Here is a 24,549-nt window from a genome sequence, read left to right as displayed (position 1 = left end):
GCTTGCGCAACTCGGTTGAGAGAGAAAATTGCGTGGGTGCGATAACGAGCTTGTATGTCGATTGTTCGCGTACGGAGTGTATGGACGAGAAAGCGAATGCTTCGAGTGGAACAGCTTGGAATGGCCTCCTTCTAAGCAGAGCGAAATTAAAACAATCGAGCAACACGTCTGCGCTTCTGTCAGGATTCGCAATGGTATGTAAGGCTACTGACGTCTAAGTTAGAGGAATAAATAACAAAATTTAGTAGTTGTACAACAATGTCTATGTGATTTCGTATTAATTAAAATGTACCTTATATTGTAGTTTGTGCTGTCTGTTGTAGCTGGTGTGTTTTGTAGTCTGTTAGCTGTACGTCTTATGTCTTAGTTGTTTTTGTGTTTGCCCCAAGAGGGAACTGTACCTTTTTAGGTGCGACAGAAATGTATCATATCGTATCATATCATACTAATACAACATGAGTCAGTTTCTAGTGATTGGTGTGTTGTGTACGTGTACAGTTCATTCGTTTAATTATTTTTTAATAGGCCATGCAAACTTGATTCACGGTTTATCATCACCGCCCGAATCATATTATAGGAAAACGAAATAAGTGTCATTGTTCGATCATTATTACATTGTCTAGGGATCAGATGGACCTATAGCTACCTATATATATTTCAATACAACCAATCTACGATACAGGCAAATCCCATAAACTAAAATTACTGTCATTATTGTCTAACAACAATCTACTTAGAAGCATGCGTGCATTATACGACCACAACTTAACTGACAATTGCTGCAACAAATTATATATATATGTATATATATATATATATATATATATATATATATATATATATATATATGTATGTATATGTATATTAGACATGTATATATTTATACTTTGTACAGATCCCAACTGGGATCAACTCTACCATCTAAAGCTATTCTACATAACACCATCTTAGCATTGTGTGTATGTATGTATGTGTGTATATATATATATATATATATATATATATATATATATATATATATATATTATATATATTGTTTATAACCGCCCAATGGACGGAACACTACTGAAAAACACCACTACAAACACTTGCTACAGACAAAACATCTAGATGTTCAGTTATCATGCGAGAGTTGTATTGCCACAGTTTCACAGACAGTTGTTCATGAAGGTTAAAATATATATATATATATATATAAATATATATATATAGATATAGATATAGATATAGATATAGATATAGATATATATAGAGAGAGATAGATAGACAAGGGCAAAAGATTCCATTCTTGTCACACAAGAAAAGCTACAAGTACTTGGGTCTTCCAATTGCGTCTGATCTGTCTCATGCCGACATTTCAAGAGAGCTTCTGGAGACTACTAAGAATTTATTGAATAAAGTCGATCAAACAGCCGTTTCCCGAATGAATAAATGTCTTCTCTATAAGAGAGCGGTGCTACCGCGGCTTTCATGGTTACTGAGCATTGCATCTATTCCTTTGTCATGGATCGAGCAATCATTGGACAGTGTAGTCACGAAATTCTTAAAAAAATGGGTCGGTCTTGCTCATTCAGCAGCTGTCTCTCGCCTTTTCCTTAACACCAAGAACGGCGGCCTCCAACTTGGCCAACCGTCAGATTCTTTCAAGAGACTACAGTCTTGCAACCTGCTTCGATTTACTAAATCAAATGACGAATGCTTGAGAGCCCTGGCAACTATAAAGATTTCAAGAGAGACTGAGTTGTCATCAACCAGATTTAGTGCCGGCAGTTTCTTGGCAACTCTTGATACTTCGCCTGGGTGCCTGCAATCAAAAATAAAGAACATCAAAAAGACGATTACGGAATCATCAAATAATCGTCATTTGTCACATCTTACCTCCCTGTCTGTACAAGGTCAAGCGGCTCGATTCAAGGACGTGGAAGCTGAGCACTTTGCCTTGTCCCTAAAATCTCTACCCGATGACTTGTTCAAATGGGCAATAAATGGGCTCCAGGACACCCTCCCATCAGCAACCAACTTACAGTTGTGGAAGAAAATTTCGTGCAATCAATGTCCTCTCTGTCACCAACCCCAATCGCTGTGCCACGTGCTAAATGCATGTCCCAGTCTACTTGATCGAGGTTTGTACAAACAGAGACACGACAATACGCTGAGACTATTTGTGGACTTTCTAAAACGTCATCTTAGTCAACAGTTTTCCATAGTAGCCGACCTACCAGAATCAGTATACAATTTTCCTGTCGATATAACCTGTACCTGCCTTCGTCCAGACATTGTTGTTTGGAATGCCGTCCTCAAAAAGGCCTGGATGCTTGAGCTGTCAGTCCCATTCGAAACAGTCGTGGAAGAAACGAAGGCCCGGAAAGAACGCCGCTATGCCCAACTTGTCAAAGATGCTAACCATCAGTATAAGACGGAGCTTTTGCATCTCTTGGTTGGGTCGAGAGGATTGATTTTTCCTGAAACTCGACGAGCAGTCTGCATGTTGTGCAAGCCTCTTCAACGCGACTTGGACGATCTGTTTCAAGCTGTCATTCATTCCACCCTGAAAGACTCTTTTCGATGCTGGTTGGCAAGAAGAGACAACATCTCTTAACTTAAAAGTGTTTTTTTTTGTTGTTGTAATTTCTGCTTTTAATCATTTGTGATGTATAGTCTTCGACTGGACCTCTACATAGCACTCCAGAACTCTACTTCTGTTATAGTGCTACCAGTCCTGTAGACGCTTATTGTACTGTATCGTTCGGTATATTACAATAAAGGACCTTCCATATATTATAACATCGTTATGGCTGTTTGTTCTACCCTCTTGTGGTGGAATCATACGGAGTGTGGGCTGCACATAGTCTGGAGGTGTTGAGATCAATCATAAAGAAGTCTCTTCTATCATCTGGCTTGTCTCTGAGCCAAGCTTCCAGGCAATTTCATGAACAGTTATCTGTTCGTTTGTGGCAGTATAACTCAAGAATGATTAGTGACAGATTGGACCTCGTGATTGTTGACTATCTACCTAATTATTGCGATATTGCAACTTAGACTCTTTGTGCTTCCGTCCTTAGGGCGGATATGTGTTATCTGTATTATATACAACTATATTATATATATATATGGAAATATATATATATATATATATATATATATATATATATATATATATATATATATATATATATATATATATATATGTATTCACTGTGGGAGCTAAACTGAACTGACGCTGCCCAAGAGCTCTGAAATATTTTATCCTTATAGTCATAATTGTGCTTCTTTTGACAGAATCAACAAGCGCCTGTTGATACATTAGAAAAGATAATAAAATGAATTAAAATGTTTAGATAGTTTAACATAACTGCAAACATATTATTATTACCCGAGGCCCGGATATCCGGGCTAAGGGTACAGTAGTCTGGTAACGACCGTACGACCGTATTTATACTCGATTAGCTCAGATGCAAATGAAGCTATTCCGACCAATAGACAAGACGTGGTGTCATTACCAACCAATATGTCATCATAAGGCTCCACCTCTGTTTGGTAGCTGCTACAAGAATACGGCCATCAGGTCATCCATCTTGTACATGGTGTTTAGTCCTTAGCTTTACATAGGGGTTTAACACTTAGAAACAACGCCTAATCTACATTTACACATGCATGTTTTCCCACCAACAACCAGGTGTCTAGAGAGGGCAGGTGCTGGTAAGATGTGGCTGAGCGGTGTTGTTGCAGCTACAATCACTAGTGTCGTCTTCAACAGAAATTTGGCGCTCCATGGGAATTTGCAAAGGCGAACACGCATTGTCCATGACAGTGCTTCTGTTTGAAGCGACTGACCTGTAAATAGGCAAGTCTGGAGACGAGTTACTGCACCCTTTGTTTACACGCCTGCATTGGAAACCTTAGCTGAGACCAGTGTGCTGGGCTAAATACCTCAGTATGCAAAACATTATCACATGATAAGATATGAATACATACACCCGCCGAGGGTTTAGCACTGTAGTGCTTCTCTATTCATTAATACCAATAATGGATAATGACCGACCAACCGCATGTCCTCGTCCTCGTGAAAAAGGCTGGACGATAAACTGTAAATCAAGTTTGCCTGGTCTTAAATGTACACACAGGCAGTTAAGATAGTGTAGCCTACTGTAGGGAGGAGGAGGATATGAGAAATTCGGGATACAGTGTATGCGGTCTGGTACAGTAACAGTAAGGTCACAATAAAATAACTTCAGAACAGCTTTCATTGCAACTTGAGAAGCTGTAGGTCTGAAACGGTCACACAATGAACATGTAGTTCTAGTCATTGTGTAGAACATGTCGTGGCTGCTCTGAATCCAAGAACTAAAATCTAGGCAAAAGAGCAACATCTGACGCTATCTTTGCATAACTCAGTGGACACACAGACCAGACGGTCTTTACAGTTATTATTAACAAGTAAGGGATCAAGCTTTAATTATTTAATTAAAGGACAATGACTAATTAAAGTAGTCGCCTTTCAGGCTGACAGCTTTCATAGCTGAAAGACAAGCTGTCTTGACTTTGAAATGTTTAAGGCTTTAGCAGTGTGTTTATTTAAATAATTAAGGCCACTTCAATATGATATTTGTAATTTCTCATATCTACGGGATGCATACGAGATGCAGGCACATGATTTATTATAGATTATGTTTACTACAGACTACCTACTGAGTTACGTACTTTTGCTCCAAAGTGCAGGAAATGGTCTCTCTAAGCATGTTCATTGTATTACACACACACACACACACACACACACACACACACACACACACACACACACAAGATTGGAGTGGCCTAAGTGAATGCACGGTAGTTATAAACGAAGCACGCGGTTTTTGAATTAAACAAGATACTTGTATCCTTCACATTCTGTGGAATGTAACTAATATACAGACTACAATTGGAATCAGACCAGACCGAGACTATAACGAGGTGGTCAGATTAGTAGACAAAAATGTATTGGAGTCAGTGCATACAGTTTGCTGTATGATTGTACTATCACCACTGCATGCTGGTGTTGAAGTAACAGGCCTCTACTGTATGAGTAACACACCTTGTCGTAACATGATAACAAATAAATAAATAATAAATTAAATTATATTATAAAATTAAATCGTTGTACACACAAGCAACTATGGATAGGCATTTGAATGGTGCCACCAAGTCGCTATTGTATGTGTTAATTGTTGATGTGATGCAGGTTGCCATGGTCGAAGCCGACTTACCCAGTCACATCTCCACCGACTTGCTGGTCGCTTTTGCCGTGACGACGACAATTCTCATTGCTGTACACCTATTTGCTCTGATGGTCAGCACTTGCATTCTGCCACACATTGATGCTGTTGCAACTCGGAGGCATTCACCCGAGAGTGGCGCGATCGTAGCATCACCGCATAAGCAAATTCGGAAATACATTGAAATAGCGTGGATTTTCTCGACTTGCATTGGAATCGTGTTGTTTCTCCTCGAGCTCGCCATCATATGTTGGATCAAGTTTGCTGACGTTTCACCAGACAAGGTGAAAATAACGGGAAACGTGAACAACAGCTCATCGGTTGACTTGGATAGCACGGAAGTACTTGAGCACGGTGACGGTCGTTGGATCGCTGCTCTCGTTGCAAACCTGATCATAGCATTTGTTGTTGTTATATTCCTACTGTTTGCGGCTCGTTTCTATCATTACATCGTACTGCACAAGTATGAGGTGTCGTCGAAGGCTATTGCAGAGCTACAGCAGCTAACGCATAATCTGGACCAGACGAACAATGATGGCAAACAGAGAGCGACGGCGACCGCCAGTGTGAAACCGTACGTACACATCGCACATACCAATATCATGTCTGACGATTTAGACTCGGAGTCGAGTTCGTATCACGAAGCGAAGTCGACAATGGAAGAAACCGGTGTCTAGCTACTACAGTCTGCACAGCATGTAGGCAGACAGTGTAGGAAGCAATAGTTGCAATAGATACGTAACATTGTATCTGTACTGTAGATAAATGTATGATTTGTGTATTTATGTGTGCATATACGTATGTATGTATGAATATCATGGATATCATGTTGTATGCACAGAGGACCACAGCAGTCTCTCATTTCTTACCAAGGCGATTTGCTATTGTGCAGTCACCCTACATACTCTTTTCAAATACCGTATTTCTTTGAATAATTCCCATACTCGATTAACTCCCCACCCATATAATTCCCTCTCTCACTTCCAGTACTGTACTGATACAGAGGCAAACGTGACAAACACATTGCTGGTGTTAGGATGTGTTTGCACCGTTGCAACATTCTACCTTTGTAGTGACTCAGAAGTCTTATAGAACACAAACATCTTTACTGCTAGAATGTGTAATGAAAATGCAATACAAAACAATAATTCCCTTGCCCAAATAATCCCCTCTCAAGGAATTCCCCTCACGATTAAATCCCCTAATGACAGGTACCTTGAAGAGAATTATTCAGAGAAATACAGTATTGCTGTGTGCATCCACTGTTATTATAGTTCATAGGGGTGAGGGATCAGCTGAGTGACTGAAGAGAAACTGTCAGAGGAAACCAGATTGTAGAGGTCTTTATGTGTGCTGTTTCCTCCTGTACAAATATTGAGCGTTTAAGTTAGAAATGAGACAACAAACAGAGCAATACAGTACATCCTACTATTTACACCATTGTCCTTCGTTATATTTCTATTTCATCACGAGTCCTGATTTGTCGCATGTTCTACTGCATCGTCAATGACGTGCCGTGGATTAGCCAACTTGCACTGCCAACACAAAATTAACGTATCTCGATGACCAATATTACAACTACAGAGGTAGCAGAGTGACTCTCATGCTGGGGGGGGGAACTTGTAGGGCAGGGCATGAAAGACATCAGAGTACATGAACTATGAGGGCGTTGTCTGCTTCAGAGCCATATACTCTGGTCTGCTTACACAATAGATGTTGTACTCAAAGTTGGGGTGCCTAAGCCCCTCACACACACACACACACACACACACACACACACACACACACACACACACACACACCCCGGCCCTGCCACCTCCTCTAAACTATATTATTAACAACACTGCGCATGCTTGTCGGCTGACCTCGGGAATGGGATATTTTGTCATATGTGGTGCCCCTTCGCGTCCAAAATCCTCCATCATTCCACACTTGGGAACGTCCTCTATCCACGTGCCCCGAAGCAGCTGCCCCTTGTCCAAGTAGAAAAACTTTCCACTGCCGTGTTTCTTATCGTCCTTCCACGAGCCCTCGTATCGATCATCCGATGCTGCATACAGCAACACAAACAAACGCTCAACATTAACACCCGATCACATGACCTCTGCACTTAGAGCCAATTAAACCACCTAGTCGTAGCATGCCCTGTCCATTCCTCTTGTCGCCATACCATTCTCCCTCATACACTGACTTGTCCCTGTAATACATCCGACCCCACCCACTCCTTTTGTCTTCATACCATTCTCCTTCGTAATATTCTTCTTCACTGAAGTAGTTCGTTCCGTAGCCCTAGATGGATGCAAATACGTGTCAACAGTGGCGTAGCAACTAGATTTGGTTGAGTGAACACACAATTTCTTAAGAGAGCGTGGCTCTGCACAACAAGGCTAAACGTATTACTAATTAATAATATATATGCATGCTACACAGTAAAAACAGGAAACCAACATTAACACTATAGTGCAGGGCCGGGCAGCGAAGCAGGGGGATGAGGCGGCTCGGGCACCTCCAACTTGAGCACAACCTCTATTTTTGTAAGCAGACCAGAGCCATATATATAGACTCTGAATGTACTGTACTCCGATGTCCTTTCATTCTCACTCCCCCCATTTGCGAGTTGCTCCGCTGCCCCTGTAGTGTTAGTGTAGCATGTCATGTCAGTGTTATCAGTTTCTACTCTGTCATGTCATTTGACAGCTGGAAAAGTTGAGGAGCATGTGCTCCCTACCCCCGTTGCCCCCTATCCCCGGTTGCCCCTATCCCCGGTTGCCCCTATCCCCGGTTGCCCCTATCCCCGGTTGCCCCTATCCCCGGTTGCCCCTATCCCCGGTTGCCCCTATCCCCGGTTGCCCCTATCCCCGGTTGCCCCTATCCCCGGTTTCCCCCTATCCCCAGTTGCTCCCTATCCCCAGTTGCCCCCTATCCCCAGTTGCCCCCTATCCCCAGTTTCCCCCTATCCCCAGTTGCCCCCTATCCCCAGTTGCCCCCTATCCCCAGTTGCCCCCTACCCCAGTTTCCCCCTACCCCAGTTGCCCCCCTACCCCAGTTGCCCCCTATCCCCAGTTTCCCCCTACCCCAGTTGCCCCCTATTCCCAGTGGCCCCGTACCCCTATCCCGGTTGCCCCCCCTATAAATTAAATTTAGTGGGAATGTTTGCGAGTGCGTCTGCGAGTGCGTCCTACGTGTCGTTTGTCGTTCTTCCATCCTCCTGCGTACAGTTTTCTGAACGTGTGTGATCCGACTTGCGGTTGAGCCATTGTGCCGTAGCCGTGACGTAGATCGTTTCTCCAGTCGCCGTCGTATATCAAACGCGTCTTCTTCCATCTCTGCGTTCCCTTGCCTGTAAATCGGTCGTATTGTTTGGATGTTAGGGTGTGTACTGTGTGGTACGCTACGCACCGCTCCGTTTGTTGTCTTTCCAATCGCCTGTGTATTCGTCGCCGTTTACGAAAAAAACCGTTTTATGCATGCCAGTCTTCTGCGCCTTTTCGTCCCATTTCTTCCACAGCTGTCCTGTCTGTCGAGCCTTCAGCATGCTGCTCAAGCTATGGAGTCACGTTGGCGGGGTAACACATCCGGGAGGCCGTAAACTGAGTAATAAACCCGAGGCGCGCATGCGCTCGTGTCGAGGTTACACTGTACCCTTCGGCGCGACGACTCGACGCGATTAGACGAATGTGGGTGGTATTATCTACTCGCGTACGTATAGTATATGTAGTAGCCTCGCAAGCCAAGCCTTCTCCGTGCTCACTGTGCGACCTCACGTACACGCTGTTGGCTGCTCGCACGTGCGTGAGAGGAGGTGCTCGAGTAGTCTCGCGTAGCCAGACCCCCTTCCGCCGCTCATCCTTCCGAGCGAAATGGGCGCGGCGGAAAGGGGTCTGGCTACGCGAGACTACTGCTCGAGCTGGAACTGCTCGAGAACAAATGACCAAATTTGGGTACTTTGAAAAGTCTTTGAGAAAGCTGTAGAGCACAGATCCAACTTAAATATTTGTTTTATTGACCTTTCAAAGCAATTGACTCTGTACCAAACTACCAAACTAGTCTCGTGTAGCCAGACCCTTTCAGTCGCGTCATACTTCCGTGCATGCCGGAAGTATGCCGCGCCGAAAGTATGATTGCGGAGGAAAGGGTCTGGCTACGCGAGACTATGGCATAGTATTCGAAGATGAAGTGGTTAGGTTAATTGCATTCTTATTAATATTAAATAGAACGGGTGATGACGTACTCCAGGAACATTAGAGGGTGTTGCAGGTACGTAGTCTCGCGCAGCCAGTCCCTTCCCCTTTTGACTTCCGTTGGCGGGGAGGGGCTGGTTGCGCGAGACTAGCAGGTACACACCAACAGAATGCTCCAGGCACAATGCTTCATGAACACTAGAGGAGTGTTGCAGTTGCACTAGTAGAGTGCTGCATGAACACCAGATAGGAAGGTAGTCTGACTTGAGCACTCTGAGTGTGTACTATTACAAGGTGCAGTGTTCCTAGATGGTTGAGTGATTCGAGCACTCCGTACAGTTGTCTGGAGACACTTCAATTTAGCTAGGTGGTGCTGGGCATTTATTTTGAGAGCCGTATTTCATGTCCAGGTCAGACCCACTGCAACTACGCCCATTGCATGATGGTGGAGGATTGTTGCACTTCCTTTTTCGAAATCGACTGCCACCTCCACATGTCACTTCACACTGTGACCATTGCGTGTATTCACTCCATTGGCCATGTACTAGGCCAAACCGAATATTATTCATTGTGGTCATTTACTATTGCCGCTACATATTACCCGGACAGCATTCTCTGTTGCATTTCTCGAACTTGTTTCCGGCTCCCTAGCAGTTATCCCCACCTTATTGTGGTGCTGGGTTGTTACATTGCCGCGTGACAATGCGAAATCCGTCTCCACATGATTTCGAGCACGGCTGCTGCGTCCATTCACTCCATCCACCGTGAACTGGCAAAGAAAAGACAAACGAGCATGTCTAAAATCGCTGGATTACTATAGCAGAAATTTAGTTAATAGACTAAAATTTTAGTTAGTGTACCTGGACTACCTGGACAAGGAGGGTCTCTTTCGCACGTAGCCGTTTCACTTGCCAAGCCTATACACAGTGCTTTCCTCCATGGGCTGGTGCTGGATTGTCACACAATCTTTGTCTTGAGTGTCTACACGTGTTAGAACACACAGACCAGTACTGCCATTCTCCCCATTGTCCATCAACTGTATCTATAGATAGATCAGCCATTAATTAATGAATATAAGACCTGTTGACTGTAAATAGGCAAGCAAGCACAGTCCAATCATGGGAAAGATGAGCAGTTTAGATAATTAGCTGAAGTCCATAATATCAGAGGCATACTGTGTGGGGGCCAACCTTGATGCCATACTTATTGGAGCTCCTCATTTTCTTCCACTTCTAGCTCGTTTTCACGATGACATATTTTATATGTAGTGACCATAGGCTGCTGATTGGGAGGCCATGCCCCCGTTGGCCCCTGTGGTTCCCATGGCCCCCGTAAATCGTCCCCCTAGATGCGTATGATATGTTTTGTGAACAGGTGTACCTGGACACCTGACGTCCCGATTGCAGTCTTCATCTTGCACTGCACAAACTGCAAGTTTGTCTAAGGGACCACATATTTTCTGTCTGCTTCTGGTCGCATATATGAGAACAGTCACACCAAAGAGTCCACTCGTCGATATAATTATGGAAAATACATGCATCTGTTGGATCGTCTCTATCTAGGCGTTGTTCCACAGTTCGTGCATGTACCATCAGCCAGTACCAACGACTTTCCGCCGACGTCATCACAGCACTCCGCATATAGTATCAAAGAATCGGGGGGGAGGGGGGGAAGGAGTGCCCTTCCTGTAGTCACAGTCCGCAATATCAAAGCAAACACCTGCAACATAAAATATGGGTCTGCCCTTCTGTTCTATTGACATCCAACAATGTGATCGAAAGTTCCTTACCTGGTTCTGTTGGCTGGCTCTAAGCACACAAAGCAATATTGGCAATTTGAGTAACGTGCAATCTAAGCCACTCTTACTTACCTTGCACGCAAAAAAGGACAAAGAAATGCAGACTAATACTGCAATAAGACGACGAGTCGTAATACGCATCTGTTGCACCAAAAGACAAAACCAAAAGCAATGTTTAGGCAAGAAGAGACCAAGTCAAACAGACCTACCATTGTCAGCCACTCTGTGTGCATCAACACTCAGTGACTGGGAGCAATTAGTTCTTGTACTAGCAATGTGGCTTCACACTAGAGCATATGATGTATTTGCATGGTAAGTCATCTATTAACTGACTATAATAATGTGTTCAGTGATGATAACGAGATTGCCTACACAATGACATTGTTGTAGTCAGACTGTCAAACTCATTCTGAGGTTACAAATGATGTTTCTGCTCTCTGCTGTTTTGATCGCAATCTCGCAGGTGGTGCAAGTTACATAATAATTACTCGCCTGCAATCTCTAGGTGTTGCTGTCATTAGAAATTTAGGAGAAGCGATCATGAGCCACCTCTTATTGTAAAGGTAACGTGTGGACTCACAGCTTTGTAGTACAATGTTTTTGTTTTGTTTCCAGCTAGAGTTGTGAAGGCTAAAAAAGCAGTTTACGCCCATGCGCTTTTCTCACACGCACAACGTACACCAACACAGCTACGTATTAGTACCCAAAACTGTGCAACCGTTACTACTTATTAGCTACACACAGTTTGTTTGATGCTTTTGCTGGTTCTATTTTAATGAATGTCAATATTACAGAATCTGGGAAGGTTTGCAAGTGTAAAAGCCGTTATATCTTACCACAGATGCAAGAGTTTCCTACAACCTCTTTCCCAAGAGCAACTTGACACTCTCTACCACAGTCTCATCACTGGCATGGAGTGGTTTGGGGAGAGTAATCAATCACACTGCAAAGCCATGCCCATTTTTCTTTTTACTTCCACAGTAAGAACGTCCGCCATAGCTGGGACAAAGACTAGTCTCACTGTATGTTAACCTGAAGGAAACATGGAGCTTTCGCCTACAAAGATTGGGGAGGCTTTTGCCCCCTCTAGATCTATTCCCCACTCCCCCCAACCAACCGTCACAAGGATATCTACTGTCCTATATATATATATATATATATATATATATATATATATATGGAAGTTTTGCTCGTACTGGTATTCAACAGCATGCATGTCCAAAACTCACTGTGGGCTGACGACGTTGGAATCGTACAAAAGCAGATTAGAAATTGAATTCAGACTAAATAAATACAAAAAGTTCACAAAATACAGAGAGCCGCCTAATCGTTTTGCAGCAGACTACTTGATGCTACAAATGAGATCTCCGAGATACGACTCGTTCAGCAACAGAATTGTAAGGTACGCCGACTCCGTGAGAGGACATTCCAATCCTCAACATCTGTGGCAAAACTTGTCACGTGTGTCTAGCGCGTTTTGCCAACGAGACCGACAGAACTGCACTGTCACGTTATACAAGCAGTGGAGGTCACAAATCTATCTCAATTGTTCCTCTATCAAAGTTCTCCGAGTCTCATCCGTCACATTTCCACCTACTCATACTTTTACTAATCCTGCCCACAAACAAAAACAAACACCAATAAAAACCTAATTTCCTGGCAGAAGAAACTGAGCTCTTTCATGAACGTTTGGCAGATCTGATTGGCGGTTTGTCCATATTGTCTCTGGTTGCCATGTAGGACAAATAACAAATAGTATTTGGTAATTGGACTGCACTAAGAGCGTGGCACATTCCCAAGAATGACAGACACTACCGCACATTCATTCATACTAGTCCCAAACCGGAAGCCATTCCATCCATCTATTTTGAGTACGCTATTCGCTAAGTCCACACAGTCCCGACAAGACCAACAGTAAAGTCAAGTTACAGTTAATTCAGCATACCATTCTTAATGGTATGTTCATGTCCTTGCTTCTCAACAGACAACAGACAACACGGAAAAACACAAAGAGCCCACCTCATTAACTAGACATGCCTTGGTCTACAGTCTTCTCACACGAAAACAAAACAAAGTTATACTGGCTTAATCAACTAGTTCAAGTACAAGAAACAGCAAACACCAACTTACACTAATTAAGGTCAACGACTATTGGTACCATGTGCAATCTGAGCGTAACGTTAGACAATCAACAAAAAGGAGCATATAAATCTTGTCTATTCGAACTTCAAGATGCTAACTTGGCATACATGGCATCCAGTTCCTCAGAAAATCGTTTCTTCAGCTGAGGTCTCTTGTTCTTAAGAGTCGGCGTTATCAGATCATTTTCAATCGAGAACAGGTCATGATGAAGGTGCACAGCCTTCATCTGAAAACATGTCTCAGTTCGACAATCAAAAAAAAGACAAAACAAAAGACAAGACCTGCTCAAATCCTCGCAGCTCCATTTCCTTTCCGACACTTACTAAGGCCTTCAAAAACTCCTTGTTCAAATCCTGAAAGTGACATGTGTGAATAACTTACATACATATGCAGCAATTTGCTGTATACCTCATTCTCACAAAGTTCATCCATTGATCCCTTCCAGCCCCTCTGCTCAGCCCACGAAAGAAAGGCTGGCTCATCAGGTACAACAACTCCAACAGGAAAATCCTATCAAGTATTGCATAACATTTACGTTTTCATGAGTAAGAGACAAGCATGCAACAAAACCTTCAGACTGTCTCCATATACAAATACTTGGGCTACGAGTGGTGAAAGCGAGTAGACTTGCTCTACTTTCTCAGGAGCTACGTACTCACCCTAACAATGAATGTACAATCTGTAATAACACAGTAATACCTGCAACTACATAAAGTAGGATATCGATGTGTGTGTGTGTGTGTGTGTGTGTGTGTGTGTGTGTGTGTGTGTGTGTGTGTGTGTGTGTGTGTGTGTGTGTGTGTGTGTGTGTAAAACCAATTAAATGCCATTTTCTAAATAGATAGCTTTCTGCATTATCAGAGATCATGTTATCAAATTCCACTGTAGCACAATACAACAAGACACAAAACCATCACACCTGAGACAATTTGAAAATGTGCTTAGCCCGATCAATGATCTTGAGTGTTCCATTCTAAAGCAATGATCACACACTGAACCATCTAATCTATTCCTCCAACGAATAGTCGACAACAACTACTGACCGGCAGCCATTCACCAACATCTCCAGTATGCAACCAGTTGTCTTTGTCTAGTGCATCTCGAGTCTTCTCCTCATTGTGGAGATAACCAATGAAAACATTGGGACCTTTTAAACACACCTATTCATGACCAAAGAATAGAACTTGCACCCACATACACGACTAACTACTAACAACCTCTCCCTGGTCGTTTGCAGAAAAGTATTCCAAATCGGGAACATCTACTAGTTTGATGTAGTTGCAAGTGAGAGGAGGCCCAACATTTCCTGAAACCAAACATTGACATCCTAATCTGTCTTCAATTGCTAAATCACAAAAACTACCTACCAGGCTCTGGGTCACATGGCAACGTAACACAAGCACCGGCACAGTTCTCTGTCTGTCCGTATCCCTCTAGGACCTGCACAAATTATTCAACAGTTGCACACTCTGTAGAAAGAGCGTTGCGTAGTAATCTCTTCACCGGGCAACCTAATGCACTACGAAAGAATCTCAACACCGTATCTGAGACGGGAGCCGAGCCTGTGATAACACAACGGAGCCGACCACCAAACCTATCCTTCAACAAGAAGCTTGTCTATTAACTCAACAACATATCTGATCACTTTAGAATGTGTTAGATATCTACCTGGATTTTGCGAAAAACGAGAATATCCGCCCACGAGTTGTTTGTAATAATTCCTCTAAGAAAAAACAACACGACATATTATCTTAAGCTCCAATGCAGTAACCCACATCTATACATAGATTTACTGCTCACTTAGCGAGTAACCAATCATGTAACTGATCATGTCACATTCTGTCTTTACTACACACTCTCTGTCAGCAACGTCATTGTAAAGTGTGACTACAAAACTTCCACTCCAGTTTGCAAATCCATTTTCCCTGTCCGCTCTTTACCATCAATCAACTTCAATCCTCATATCTTATTCAATTAAAGTTCAAAATCTCCTTCCCTTCTCTGTCCAAATTCAGTAGACTAAATGTTATATGCATTCAAAGTTGTATTAATTACAGACCATATCAATGTAAATTTCTAGCAGATGTCCCACACAAGAGACCATCATCCAATGCCTAACACGTTCACAGGCCTCTCGTGGAATGAGCTGCTAAAACGTTCAGATAGCTCACACTTATCACCATTCCATCTCTCACAAACCTATACATTCTACCAGAACAGCTCATATATGGCAATCAGAAAGTCACCATTTGTGAGGCTCCTCTCTCCAACTACAGTTGATTCAAACCACCTTCACCCACCCTAATCACTACTGTCTACAACATCCATTAAGTTAACAAGTATTGTTAGTGCTCACATCACTGCACAACTGAATTCTGCATATTACTTTCTCTTAACATACACTAGCAACTGAAGTTGTGTGTACACCCAGCTTCCACAGCTATGAGCTCTTCAAAAACCACAATAAACTTGTCACAAAGTACCAATTGAAAATTTAGACAACATTTTGCTTCCAAAATCCTTGTAAAATCTATCTCAAATCGTACAAAGCAACTGTTGTTTCACGTGACAACAAATTTCCTACCATCCATAAAATAGTCTGCAATCATCAACATAACAAGATTTCATCACATACTGAATCAGGATGTGTGCTTGTAACTTAACACTAACCATATTATTGTAGCGACTCAAGAAAACGATTGCTTAGCTGTTGCAGACACCTCTGTTTCCATTGTCTATTTCCAACAAGACGCCCTTAATTGTAACATTTTGTAAACAGTTCTGATGAAACTCTTTCGTGTACACTGATGGTTTGTGATTGGCTGGCTGTCTATTCTCTATGGTTGGCACGTACAACAAAATGCAAATACTGCTCCATAATTGGACAATTTTGACTGCACTGAAGGCTTGGCACACTCCTGAGCTTGACAAGACAGTCACACAATGCTCATCCACATCCACATGATCCACACACATAGCCACACAGACTGGAAGTGCACACAAGCCATTTAAGTCTGCTATTTGCTCAGTCACATGAATTTTACAAAGTCCCGTTTCCTATCTAAATAGCTAAATTATTGTAAATAATTATTATTGGTACAATAACTATTGCATACGTAGACTTTCTTTGGCCTTTTGACAAAAAATTGACAAGTTAATTTCTAGCATGAACAGTAGAATTTCTCAAAATCACCACACACAACTTTATTCCCAGACAAGTAAGTTATTCCAGGGCATACGCTTAGAGCCTAATTACATACAATGTCACCTGTAGAACCCATTACTAAAATACAAGACATTAACTACTGACACATCCCATGACAAGTATTATAATACACCTGTTGTTGTATTTACATAACTACAGACTTTCTCTAAATTATGTTTACCATCACCTTTCCAATTCCTTCTTTTTCAACCACATGGCAAAATTAAACAAATGTTTCTTGACCACGCTTGCAGACACACCAGCCATCACCTATACCCACAAGGTACAGAAGAATAAAACACCAAGACAAGAAAGAAGCAAATCTAATTGCCCACTTTGTCATACACACGATTCAGGATACGAGGAACGGCAGGAAAGAATGTTGGCCTAAACATTGAAACTCAAGTCGGGAACTTTAGCAGTGACATTCACAATGTTGTCTGTCCAACCTAAGTTTCTTCAAGTCATCAAGAATCAGCAGCCTGTCACCTTGGAAGAAGCCAATTTGCCCTCCATTTGATAGGAACATAGCCTATAATACAACCATATATTTGTACCATGAAATCAAGGATTCACGATAACATTCACATCTCCACAGAGTGCATTACTAATGCAGGAATACAATAGGTAAGTAACTTACCAGAAAGTCAACCAAAATCAATGCACATATGTTTACTAAATAGCATTTGAACATATTGTAATTCCTCCATTACCTTGAGTTTGTGATCTAATGTATCACTGTTAAATTCTCATAGATATAGAATACCAATGTAACCTTTAACATTCACCTACAGTCTTCATTAAAGAAGATGGTTTTTGTGACAGATCCAAACAATGTGTCGCAAAACATTGATGAGTGGGTGTAAATTCAAGAAAAACACTTACTGTACCCTTTCATACATAGCTATATGTCAATGCAACTTCTGTTAAGCTAAATCAGATGACGTAATTACATCACTACTGTAGCTGCTATAGTGAGTCTCGCAATGGTTCAGTGGTCTGAAAACACCATTTTAGCTGTAATAGTTTGGAACACTGACCAAACTTGTGTGATGGTCATTAAGCGTGGAAGACAACAAGCAAACATTTGAGTAAAAGGCCTCCATCTGGATCTACCATTGCATCTAATCAATGACATACTGTATGAACACAACAAGGTGTATCACATAAAACAAAATGCTACTGAGAAATCCTATCCAGAAAGTACCTGAATAATTCGTTCAAACGAATGTGCAAGCGGCAAGTACGAAAAGTGGACATCAGTTGGAGTAAACTCTATTGACATAGCCTGCAATAAACATTACAATAAGTAGGCAATTGACAGACAAACACACGCATTGTCCTTACTTGTGTATTCTGCAAACTAGCACCTATAACAGCAGCAAAGTTCTGGTGAGTCAACATGACACCCTTAGGATCACCTGAGAAATCAAAGAGCACTAATTAGTAGGATAGAAATGAACAAACTCGTACACAAACCTGTTGTCCCACTTGTGTAGCAAACTGTTGCCAAAGATGAAGGTTTAGGAGGCTGCAGAGATAATGTTCATCAATTCACCAAAATAAAGAGAAACAGTAGTAGTTAACGTACAACATGATCATGTTGATCCTCCACTCCAGCAGTCTGCACATGAGACACTTCAGGAACACGTTATATAACATTTGAACAAATGTATGCACATAGCGCACGTGCGCACGCACGCATGCACGCGCACGCACGCACGCACGTGCACACACACACACACACACACACACACACACACACACACACACACACACACACACACACCTCTACATCCAGAAATGAAACTATCTCTACACCAGCTGACTCTGCCTTCTCTGTGTCTTCGATTGTAACATCTCCAACTTTAATGATGACCTTCAAGTTCGAGCAATTCTGTTTCTGTTCGATCAAGATGTCTACTTTATTACTGTCACACACTATCAATGATATCTCAGCTATCCAAACAATAAACAAACATAACACAAAAAGCAACATGAAATTTTCTTTACTATCAACTTACCCTGATTAATAATGTATGAGACTGCACTGGGACCAAGGGTGTCATAAAGAGGAACAAGAACCATGCTGTAGGCATTGACCGCCTGTTCTGTGATCACCCACTACAACAAGAGAAAACGAAATTAAAAAAACTGCTATAGAATGCAAATATTAGTAAATTTAACTGTTGCTTCCTATGCTACAGTAACACTTTTATCACTACATTCACTCAGTAAGACTGCACTATCAACATAATTATCTATAGCAAGAGGGCTACTGGATGCATTTGTCTGTGTCACTGCCTGACAACCTGGCATTCCTCCCACCACTGATACATCCAAAAACAAGTTCCTACGAATAGTCACTTGATCAGTACTTACCACATACATGCACGCACGCAAGCACACACGCATGCATGCACACGAGCACGTACGGGCACGAACACACACACACACACACACACACACACACACACACGTGCGCGTGCACACACACACACACACACACACACGTGCGCACACACACACACACACACACACACACGCGCGCGCGCGTGCGCACACGCACACACACACACACACACACACACACACACACACACACACGTGATGTAATTCCAGCACTAATTGCACTCTGTGGTAATCACATTCATGTACTGAAAGTGCACACACGGCTCTATATTCTGTCCATCAAAATCATAAACTGTGGCTTTGTCTTTCCCTATCTTAATTATCCTAATTGGCTACCCTTTGATGAAACATGTTGAACAGATGTATGGGCAGATTTGCAGGATAATCATGAAATCAACCATTCAATTTCATTTTCATTTTCCTGCATTGCTCTTTCCAACAAGACAGCCAACATCCACAACAAATCATACACATACCAGTCTACAAGAAACCAAATTTAAACATGCATTGGAGTAGTGAATTTGTGCTTTAGCCATTTATAAGCTTTCATTATATACAATTGACTCTCACCCATTAGTAAATTAAGACAAAAGAGAAAAAGCTCATTTTCAATGTGTTTTGCATCACAGGTCATGACCCTCATGACTCAATACCCTTTACAAGATATGGTTGCAATTCTAATGTGTACGAGAGTCAATATTCTCTCATAATCTATCAATAGTTCAAAAGTCAAAGCTAATTTAAGCACAATGCAAGTCCTGCTTCAGCACTAAGCCTCTTGGAAATCTAGTCTACAAACATGAGCAAGAGATATCATTCATTTTACGAAAAGGGTTTGCTGGGTCAAGACCCCTGACACACATGCACCCTTCCAGCATGCTGAGACTAACTGTATTAATTACAAAATTCAGTCACGAATAACACTTGCAGGGGTGGCGGAACGGGGGAGGAGGCAGAACCGGGGAGGAGGCGGAACTGGGGAGGAGGTGGAACTGGGGAGGAGGTGGAACTGGGGAGGAGGTGGAACTGGGGAGGAGGTGGAACCCGGGAGGGAGGAAGTAGGAGCATCTGCCCCTCCAATATTAGAATTGGGGGCATCGCCTTCCCCCCAATACTGGATGCTATGTAATGGGACTTCATTTCAGTATACGTTGTGATCGAGGAAAATACTACAGAAGAGTTGTTGCTTGCAGGTAGAAATAATAGATTGGATGATGGTGCAGTTGACTCGCTTGATACACATTGTCGTGATCATTTGTATGCATGCTGCTCTGACTACTTCTGTCAAAGATTAATCAACAACAAACCAACCAGTTAGAATCAAAATGGCGGCAAGCCTATTACAAATTCTTTGTCACCCCCTACTCCAAAGGAGCTTCCACAACCCCTGAACTGCTCTAAAAATTAGTCACAAATAACACCTATGATACTATTATTTCAGGTAGGCTAATTCAGCTATGAGCCATAAGAAACGGGACTTTGCAAAAGTCACAAGATTTGGCGAGTAGCTACTCAAAACGTGTATGGGGTGAACTGACTTCTGGTCTGCAGACATGCACAAGTAGAGCATTTAAATTTGTAATTTTTCAGACAATCCTATCATAGTTTCCAGAAGGCTCATAGCTGTGGAAGCGACGGCTTCAATTACTAAATTCAGTAAATAGACAAGCAAACCTGGAGGTCGTCATTTTCTCAATTCCTACCTCTGGCTTATTCTGCATGAAGATGCCAATGAACGACTTGCTGTCGGTCGTACATCCGAATTTCTTGATGAGGCCAGATCCAAACTGAGTGGCCCTCTCGTTCACCTGTCAATCACGCCGACATCTTATTAGTCACACCGCCCGACAGTGAGCTACAGATCGAGTACGTGTACACTATACCAACCCGTTTGTATGACAGCCAATGAAAATCTTCATTCGGAGACGGAATCCAACCCAAACAGTTACCATCACCTTCACAAGCAGACAACACGCGCGAACTCATTCCCTGCATACAATATTCGTGGCTGCTGACGAGCCATACCCGCCAGCCTGAGCCCTCGTTGGAAGATGGCGTACAATGACGAGGCGCCTTCGACGCTCGAGACCAACTCGTCGGACTCGCACAGGCTGCTGATATGGATGCGTTCGCCTCCCTGGTAATAACAGTAACGATACAGAACGACTACAATAGGAGAGACAGCGGTGCAATGCGGCTAACGGGCAGTTCTCGTGACTGTCGCTGCATCATGTCTGCAGGCACGCAAAACGTCGGTTGAGGCGACGACCACAACCAAGACCTAGTAATTAAAATCCAGATGCTTAACAGATGTAATTTAATCACACAGACAGAGAAAACGTACAGAGCCATTCGTTTTCGGCAGGCAAGAAGACTAAGGGCTGTCCGAGGCACCTAGCGCGCTAGCTAAGACCTACTTTACACCTGACACGGTTATAGTAGTTTCTGTAAATGTTTCCAAATTTTACTGTGAAAATTACGTAACATCAAAGTAGGAGCTATGTCATAAGCAAGCTTTTACAAGTTGATGTGCTCAATTCCAGACGGTTTCCCGTATGTACTTTTGACCCCCCTAGAAATACCTGTCACGTGCAGTGGTACATACGGGGAAAACGTCTGGAACCAAGGCTAGACGTGACTTCAATATTTCATTTATATCAACTAAATAAACCAAACCAACTGTCACATATCATGATTTTGGTGTGTTACTATTTTGCTCTTTCTTTGCGTGACCTTTTCTCTTTCATTTTGTGCAACTTCTCTTGCAACTGATGCCGTTGATACTGTTTAGTTGTCACACTGCTGATAGAATTCTGTTGATGATGCAGATGTCTTGCCTCTTTCCTTGCCTCAACTTTAGCATCATCTCCACAGCCATGAATTTCCGGAATACAATGTTTCAAGCAGTAAACACACCGGCAGAGCCTGCACTGCTGTCCTGTTAGTGTCACTCTCTCTTTACAGTTTGAATAACTGCAAACGTTTTTAGATTCAATGACAGAGTTCAGAAGCTCATCGTCGTCCAATTGCAATGGTAGCACAGTGTCTTTCATACTTGACTGCTTTTTCACTTTCTGGCTTTTCTGCACCATTGTAGCCTTCCTCTCTCTGCTACACTTTGCCTTGTGAGTCTCAACATTACACACTGGTACCAACCGATTACAGTGACAACACTGTTTTCGAGCTAAACTAATGTCAACAAACTTAGATCCATCAAACTTACATCCGTCAACTGCAACTTCACCACCCAATTTACTGCTCTTTGTTCTAATCATAGGAACTGATGGTTTTACAGGAACTGAGAGTTTCTTTCTCTTTTCAATGATAATTTGACGGTGTTTGCCTTCTCCTCTGCTGTAATGAATCAGACTATGCTGCTCAGCTAACTGTAATACAGTTTAAGTCTGAACTTCACTAATACGTTGCACGCAATCAACATGCCAAACCTCATGAACTAAAAATCTCTCTTGAGCTGAGAGAGATGGATCAAAAGCAAGCTGGTCTGGCTCTGATTTCAAGAACATGTCAACTTGAGCTGCTACTTGATCTCTGTCAAGCACATTGTGACTGCCAAAATATCATAATAGTAATAACACACAAATCATGACATTTAGTAAGAAAGTCATAAGTTAACCTTGATGTTCTCTCCTGTTGATTTCCCTCACCTGTATCCACAGCCGTTTCATTACTAGAAGCTTGATCTTCTGCCGGTGGATTAACAAAACACTTAGCACCAGGCTGCACTTGTTCTCTAGCTCCAACAAACGCAGCTGCCTCAATATTCTATAGCATCATATGCAACAATGCACACAATATTGCATCAGTGTGATCATAACTGTCTGTCTATTATACCATTGCCTCTACATCTTCATTGCTGACAGTCTCGTGTACAATGTATTCATTAGCAGACCACACCTCTCCGTGAAAGCCAATGTACTCAATGAGCTGTTTGATAAATTCATTGCGACCCACGGTGTCAGAATCAGCAACGACTGCTAGATGACGTCTAGCACGAGTCACGGCAACATTGATTCTCCGATAATCAGCGAGAAAGCCAAATTCCCCTATAATACAATTGAATGCCTTGAAATCACAGTTTGATACAGTAGGACAGCACCTAACCCTTCTTATTAGACCGAACTAAAGATAACACAACAGCTTCTTTTTCTCTTCCCTGAAAGGCATCAACAGAACTAATTTCTATTGAAGGGTATCTGCCAATCAATCGACTGCGTATCATCTCGACCTACCAGTTGTCACATAAATAATCACTGTCAATGACAAACACAACATCAAAGAATCTGACTTGTAAGTTGTATGGAGTGATAACAGCAATATTCAATGGTTGAACTCCAGCTTCGATCAAATTTCCAACATGACATGCTACAATGTTGGCCTCTCCTGCAGTAAAACATAACTAGTAAAAGTATTCTAATTGTTGCCAATGCTGCCATTAATTAATTTATTTAAGAATTTTAACAGACATCAACCTTCATTTCCTTTTGACATCTCTTCAGAAGTCTCCAGCTCTTCCTGATTGCACCCTGCTGTGTCAATCAACAACAAAGGAATGCTTGTGATTGGTAAATCAGATACACCTGGCAGTTCTCTATACAGCAAACAGCACAACAAAAATTCTCAACAATGTCGACTTCCTACAGCATACTTTCTGCATTTGCTTTAGTGTACCTAAATTTAGTCAAATAGTAAATCTACAATGCACTACTGGCCACTCTTCAATTACAGAAGTTGGCTAATCCATCATATGAAAGTAAGTATTCATACAAAAGTACTCGTATTTGTATACCAACTGCATACATTGAAATTGCAGTAGCCAAAAGTCCATTCATTTTATCTAGCTAGACAGTATTATACATTTCTTTATAACCAATTTTCACTGACCGCAATAAGTGATGTCTAACTGATTCATGAGCTGTCAATAAACTATCGTACAATTGATCAGATGCCCAACCCATTATCACTTCATTCATTCTATACATATAACAGTATTAGAAAACATAGATAATTGACTCAAACCATTGTCAATTAAACGTACTGCACTGACCTATACTGATGAGTCAACATACACACCAGATTATCGTTCCCACACAAATCTATAGCTCTTTTCATTAATGTAAGAGACAGTCCTTCCCTTGCAGCTCTAATTTGACACACGCCAATCACAATCTAACCTAACCTGTACTGTAAAAGAGACTAACTTGTCTGACAAAATTGTAGGCGGTAACTGATGATGATCTCCAGCCAAAACACAGCGAGAAGAATAAATAAGCGGAATCCAACAACTTGCCTCGAGAGCCTACAAATATACACACTAAATAAAAATTATACACAAAACACTCTAATGAATGGTACACAATGATGACCTGAGATGCTTCATCAATCACAACAAGATCAAAGTGATTTGTCTTCAAATACCTGAAATACACAAAGAAAATGTAGTATTTCACATTTTAACAAGTACTTCAGCTCACGATCTACACATTCATCTAATTCTTACATAGCCAGGTTGCGTGCGTAGCAAGTAACTAACCTAAG

The 24,549-nt window shown here is 42.0% G+C and overlaps 4 protein-coding genes across 5 annotated transcripts in view; 1 reads left to right on the top strand and 3 right to left on the bottom strand.

Moving 5' to 3' along the window:
• The first annotated feature begins 28 nt into the window (after positions 1–28).
• On the top strand, positions 29–6,100 carry LOC134195679 (calcium release-activated calcium channel protein 1-like). The gene is made up of 2 exons (XM_062664751.1): positions 29–194; positions 5,222–6,100. The coding sequence occupies exons 1-2, from the start codon at positions 81–83 to the stop codon at positions 5,930–5,932; spliced, it is 825 nt and encodes a 274-aa protein (XP_062520735.1). The 5' UTR covers positions 29–80; the 3' UTR covers positions 5,933–6,100.
• Positions 6,101–6,260: 160 nt separating this feature from the next.
• LOC134195690 (MORN repeat-containing protein 3-like) lies at positions 6,261–8,816 on the bottom strand. 2 transcript variants are annotated; one of them, XM_062664771.1, is made up of 6 exons: positions 8,655–8,816; positions 8,438–8,595; positions 7,385–7,544; positions 7,121–7,305; positions 6,685–6,790; positions 6,261–6,618 (listed from the first exon to the last, which is right to left on the bottom strand). In XM_062664771.1, the coding sequence occupies exons 1-5, from the start codon at positions 8,788–8,790 to the stop codon at positions 6,722–6,724; spliced, it is 708 nt and encodes a 235-aa protein (XP_062520755.1). In that variant the 5' UTR covers positions 8,791–8,816; the 3' UTR covers positions 6,261–6,618; positions 6,685–6,721. The 2 variants fall into 2 exon arrangements, with proteins under 2 accessions (XP_062520755.1, XP_062520747.1); XM_062664763.1 differs by having other exon boundaries at positions 6,262–6,790.
• Positions 8,817–13,255: 4,439 nt separating this feature from the next.
• LOC134178605 (long-chain-fatty-acid--CoA ligase 1-like) lies at positions 13,256–21,386 on the bottom strand. The gene is made up of 24 exons (XM_062645484.1): positions 21,338–21,386; positions 21,196–21,274; positions 21,019–21,130; positions 20,881–20,948; positions 20,697–20,801; positions 18,606–18,705; positions 18,371–18,540; positions 18,173–18,205; positions 18,061–18,112; positions 17,929–18,002; positions 17,789–17,869; positions 17,031–17,113; positions 16,917–16,968; positions 16,769–16,851; positions 15,045–15,099; positions 14,880–14,975; positions 14,744–14,816; positions 14,594–14,682; positions 14,420–14,536; positions 14,296–14,349; positions 13,947–14,036; positions 13,785–13,886; positions 13,658–13,729; positions 13,256–13,602 (listed from the first exon to the last, which is right to left on the bottom strand). The coding sequence occupies exons 1-24, from the start codon at positions 21,343–21,345 to the stop codon at positions 13,462–13,464; spliced, it is 1,989 nt and encodes a 662-aa protein (XP_062501468.1). The 5' UTR covers positions 21,346–21,386; the 3' UTR covers positions 13,256–13,461.
• Positions 21,387–21,440: 54 nt separating this feature from the next.
• Positions 21,441–24,549, bottom strand: part of LOC134191215 (DNA-binding protein SMUBP-2-like) — a 6,163-nt gene continuing 3,054 nt past the window's right edge. The window contains exons 6-17 of the mRNA XM_062659813.1: positions 24,545–24,549; positions 24,378–24,429; positions 24,213–24,310; positions 24,059–24,154; positions 23,896–23,985; positions 23,484–23,602; positions 23,300–23,394; positions 23,116–23,239; positions 22,846–23,057; positions 22,628–22,776; positions 22,440–22,560; positions 21,441–22,379 (exon numbers count right to left, since the gene is read on the bottom strand). The exon at positions 24,545–24,549 is cut by the window's right edge and continues 75 nt beyond it. Coding sequence (XP_062515797.1) covers positions 21,702–22,379; positions 22,440–22,560; positions 22,628–22,776; positions 22,846–23,057; positions 23,116–23,239; positions 23,300–23,394; positions 23,484–23,602; positions 23,896–23,985; positions 24,059–24,154; positions 24,213–24,310; positions 24,378–24,429; positions 24,545–24,549 — 1,839 coding nt within the window. The 3' untranslated portion in view covers positions 21,441–21,701. The remainder of the gene's footprint in view (positions 22,380–22,439; positions 22,561–22,627; positions 22,777–22,845; positions 23,058–23,115; positions 23,240–23,299; positions 23,395–23,483; positions 23,603–23,895; positions 23,986–24,058; positions 24,155–24,212; positions 24,311–24,377; positions 24,430–24,544) is intronic.

The sequence above is a fragment of the Corticium candelabrum genome, chromosome 1 (assembly GCF_963422355.1).
Source record: "Corticium candelabrum chromosome 1, ooCorCand1.1, whole genome shotgun sequence".
Classification (NCBI taxonomy): domain Eukaryota; kingdom Metazoa; phylum Porifera; class Homoscleromorpha; order Homosclerophorida; family Plakinidae; genus Corticium; species Corticium candelabrum.
The sequence above is the reverse complement of the archived record's forward strand: the minus strand, read 5'-3'. Positions and strand labels throughout refer to the sequence as shown.

Coding starts and splice junctions, on each gene's coding strand:
- LOC134195679 (XM_062664751.1), top strand. CDS start 81: ATGGACGAGAAAGCGAATGCTTCGAGTGGAACAGCTTGGAATGGCCTC. Junction 195..5,221: donor TTCTGTCAGGATTCGCAATG/GTATGTAAGGCT, acceptor GATGTGATGCAG/GTTGCCATGGTCGAAGCCGA.
- LOC134195690 (XM_062664771.1), bottom strand. CDS start 8,790: ATGCTGAAGGCTCGACAGACAGGACAGCTGTGGAAGAAATGGGACGAA. Junction 8,596..8,654: donor GAAAGACAACAAACGGAGCG/GTGCGTAGCGTA, acceptor ACCGATTTACAG/GCAAGGGAACGCAGAGATGG. Junction 7,306..7,384: donor ACAGGGCATGCTACGACTAG/GTGGTTTAATTG, acceptor TGCTGTATGCAG/CATCGGATGATCGATACGAG.
- LOC134178605 (XM_062645484.1), bottom strand. Junction 18,541..18,605: donor CTCATACATTATTAATCAGG/GTAAGTTGATAG, acceptor TTGTTTGGATAG/CTGAGATATCATTGATAGTG. Junction 14,976..15,044: donor TCGTTTTTCGCAAAATCCAG/GTAGATATCTAA, acceptor TTCTTGTTGAAG/GATAGGTTTGGTGGTCGGCT.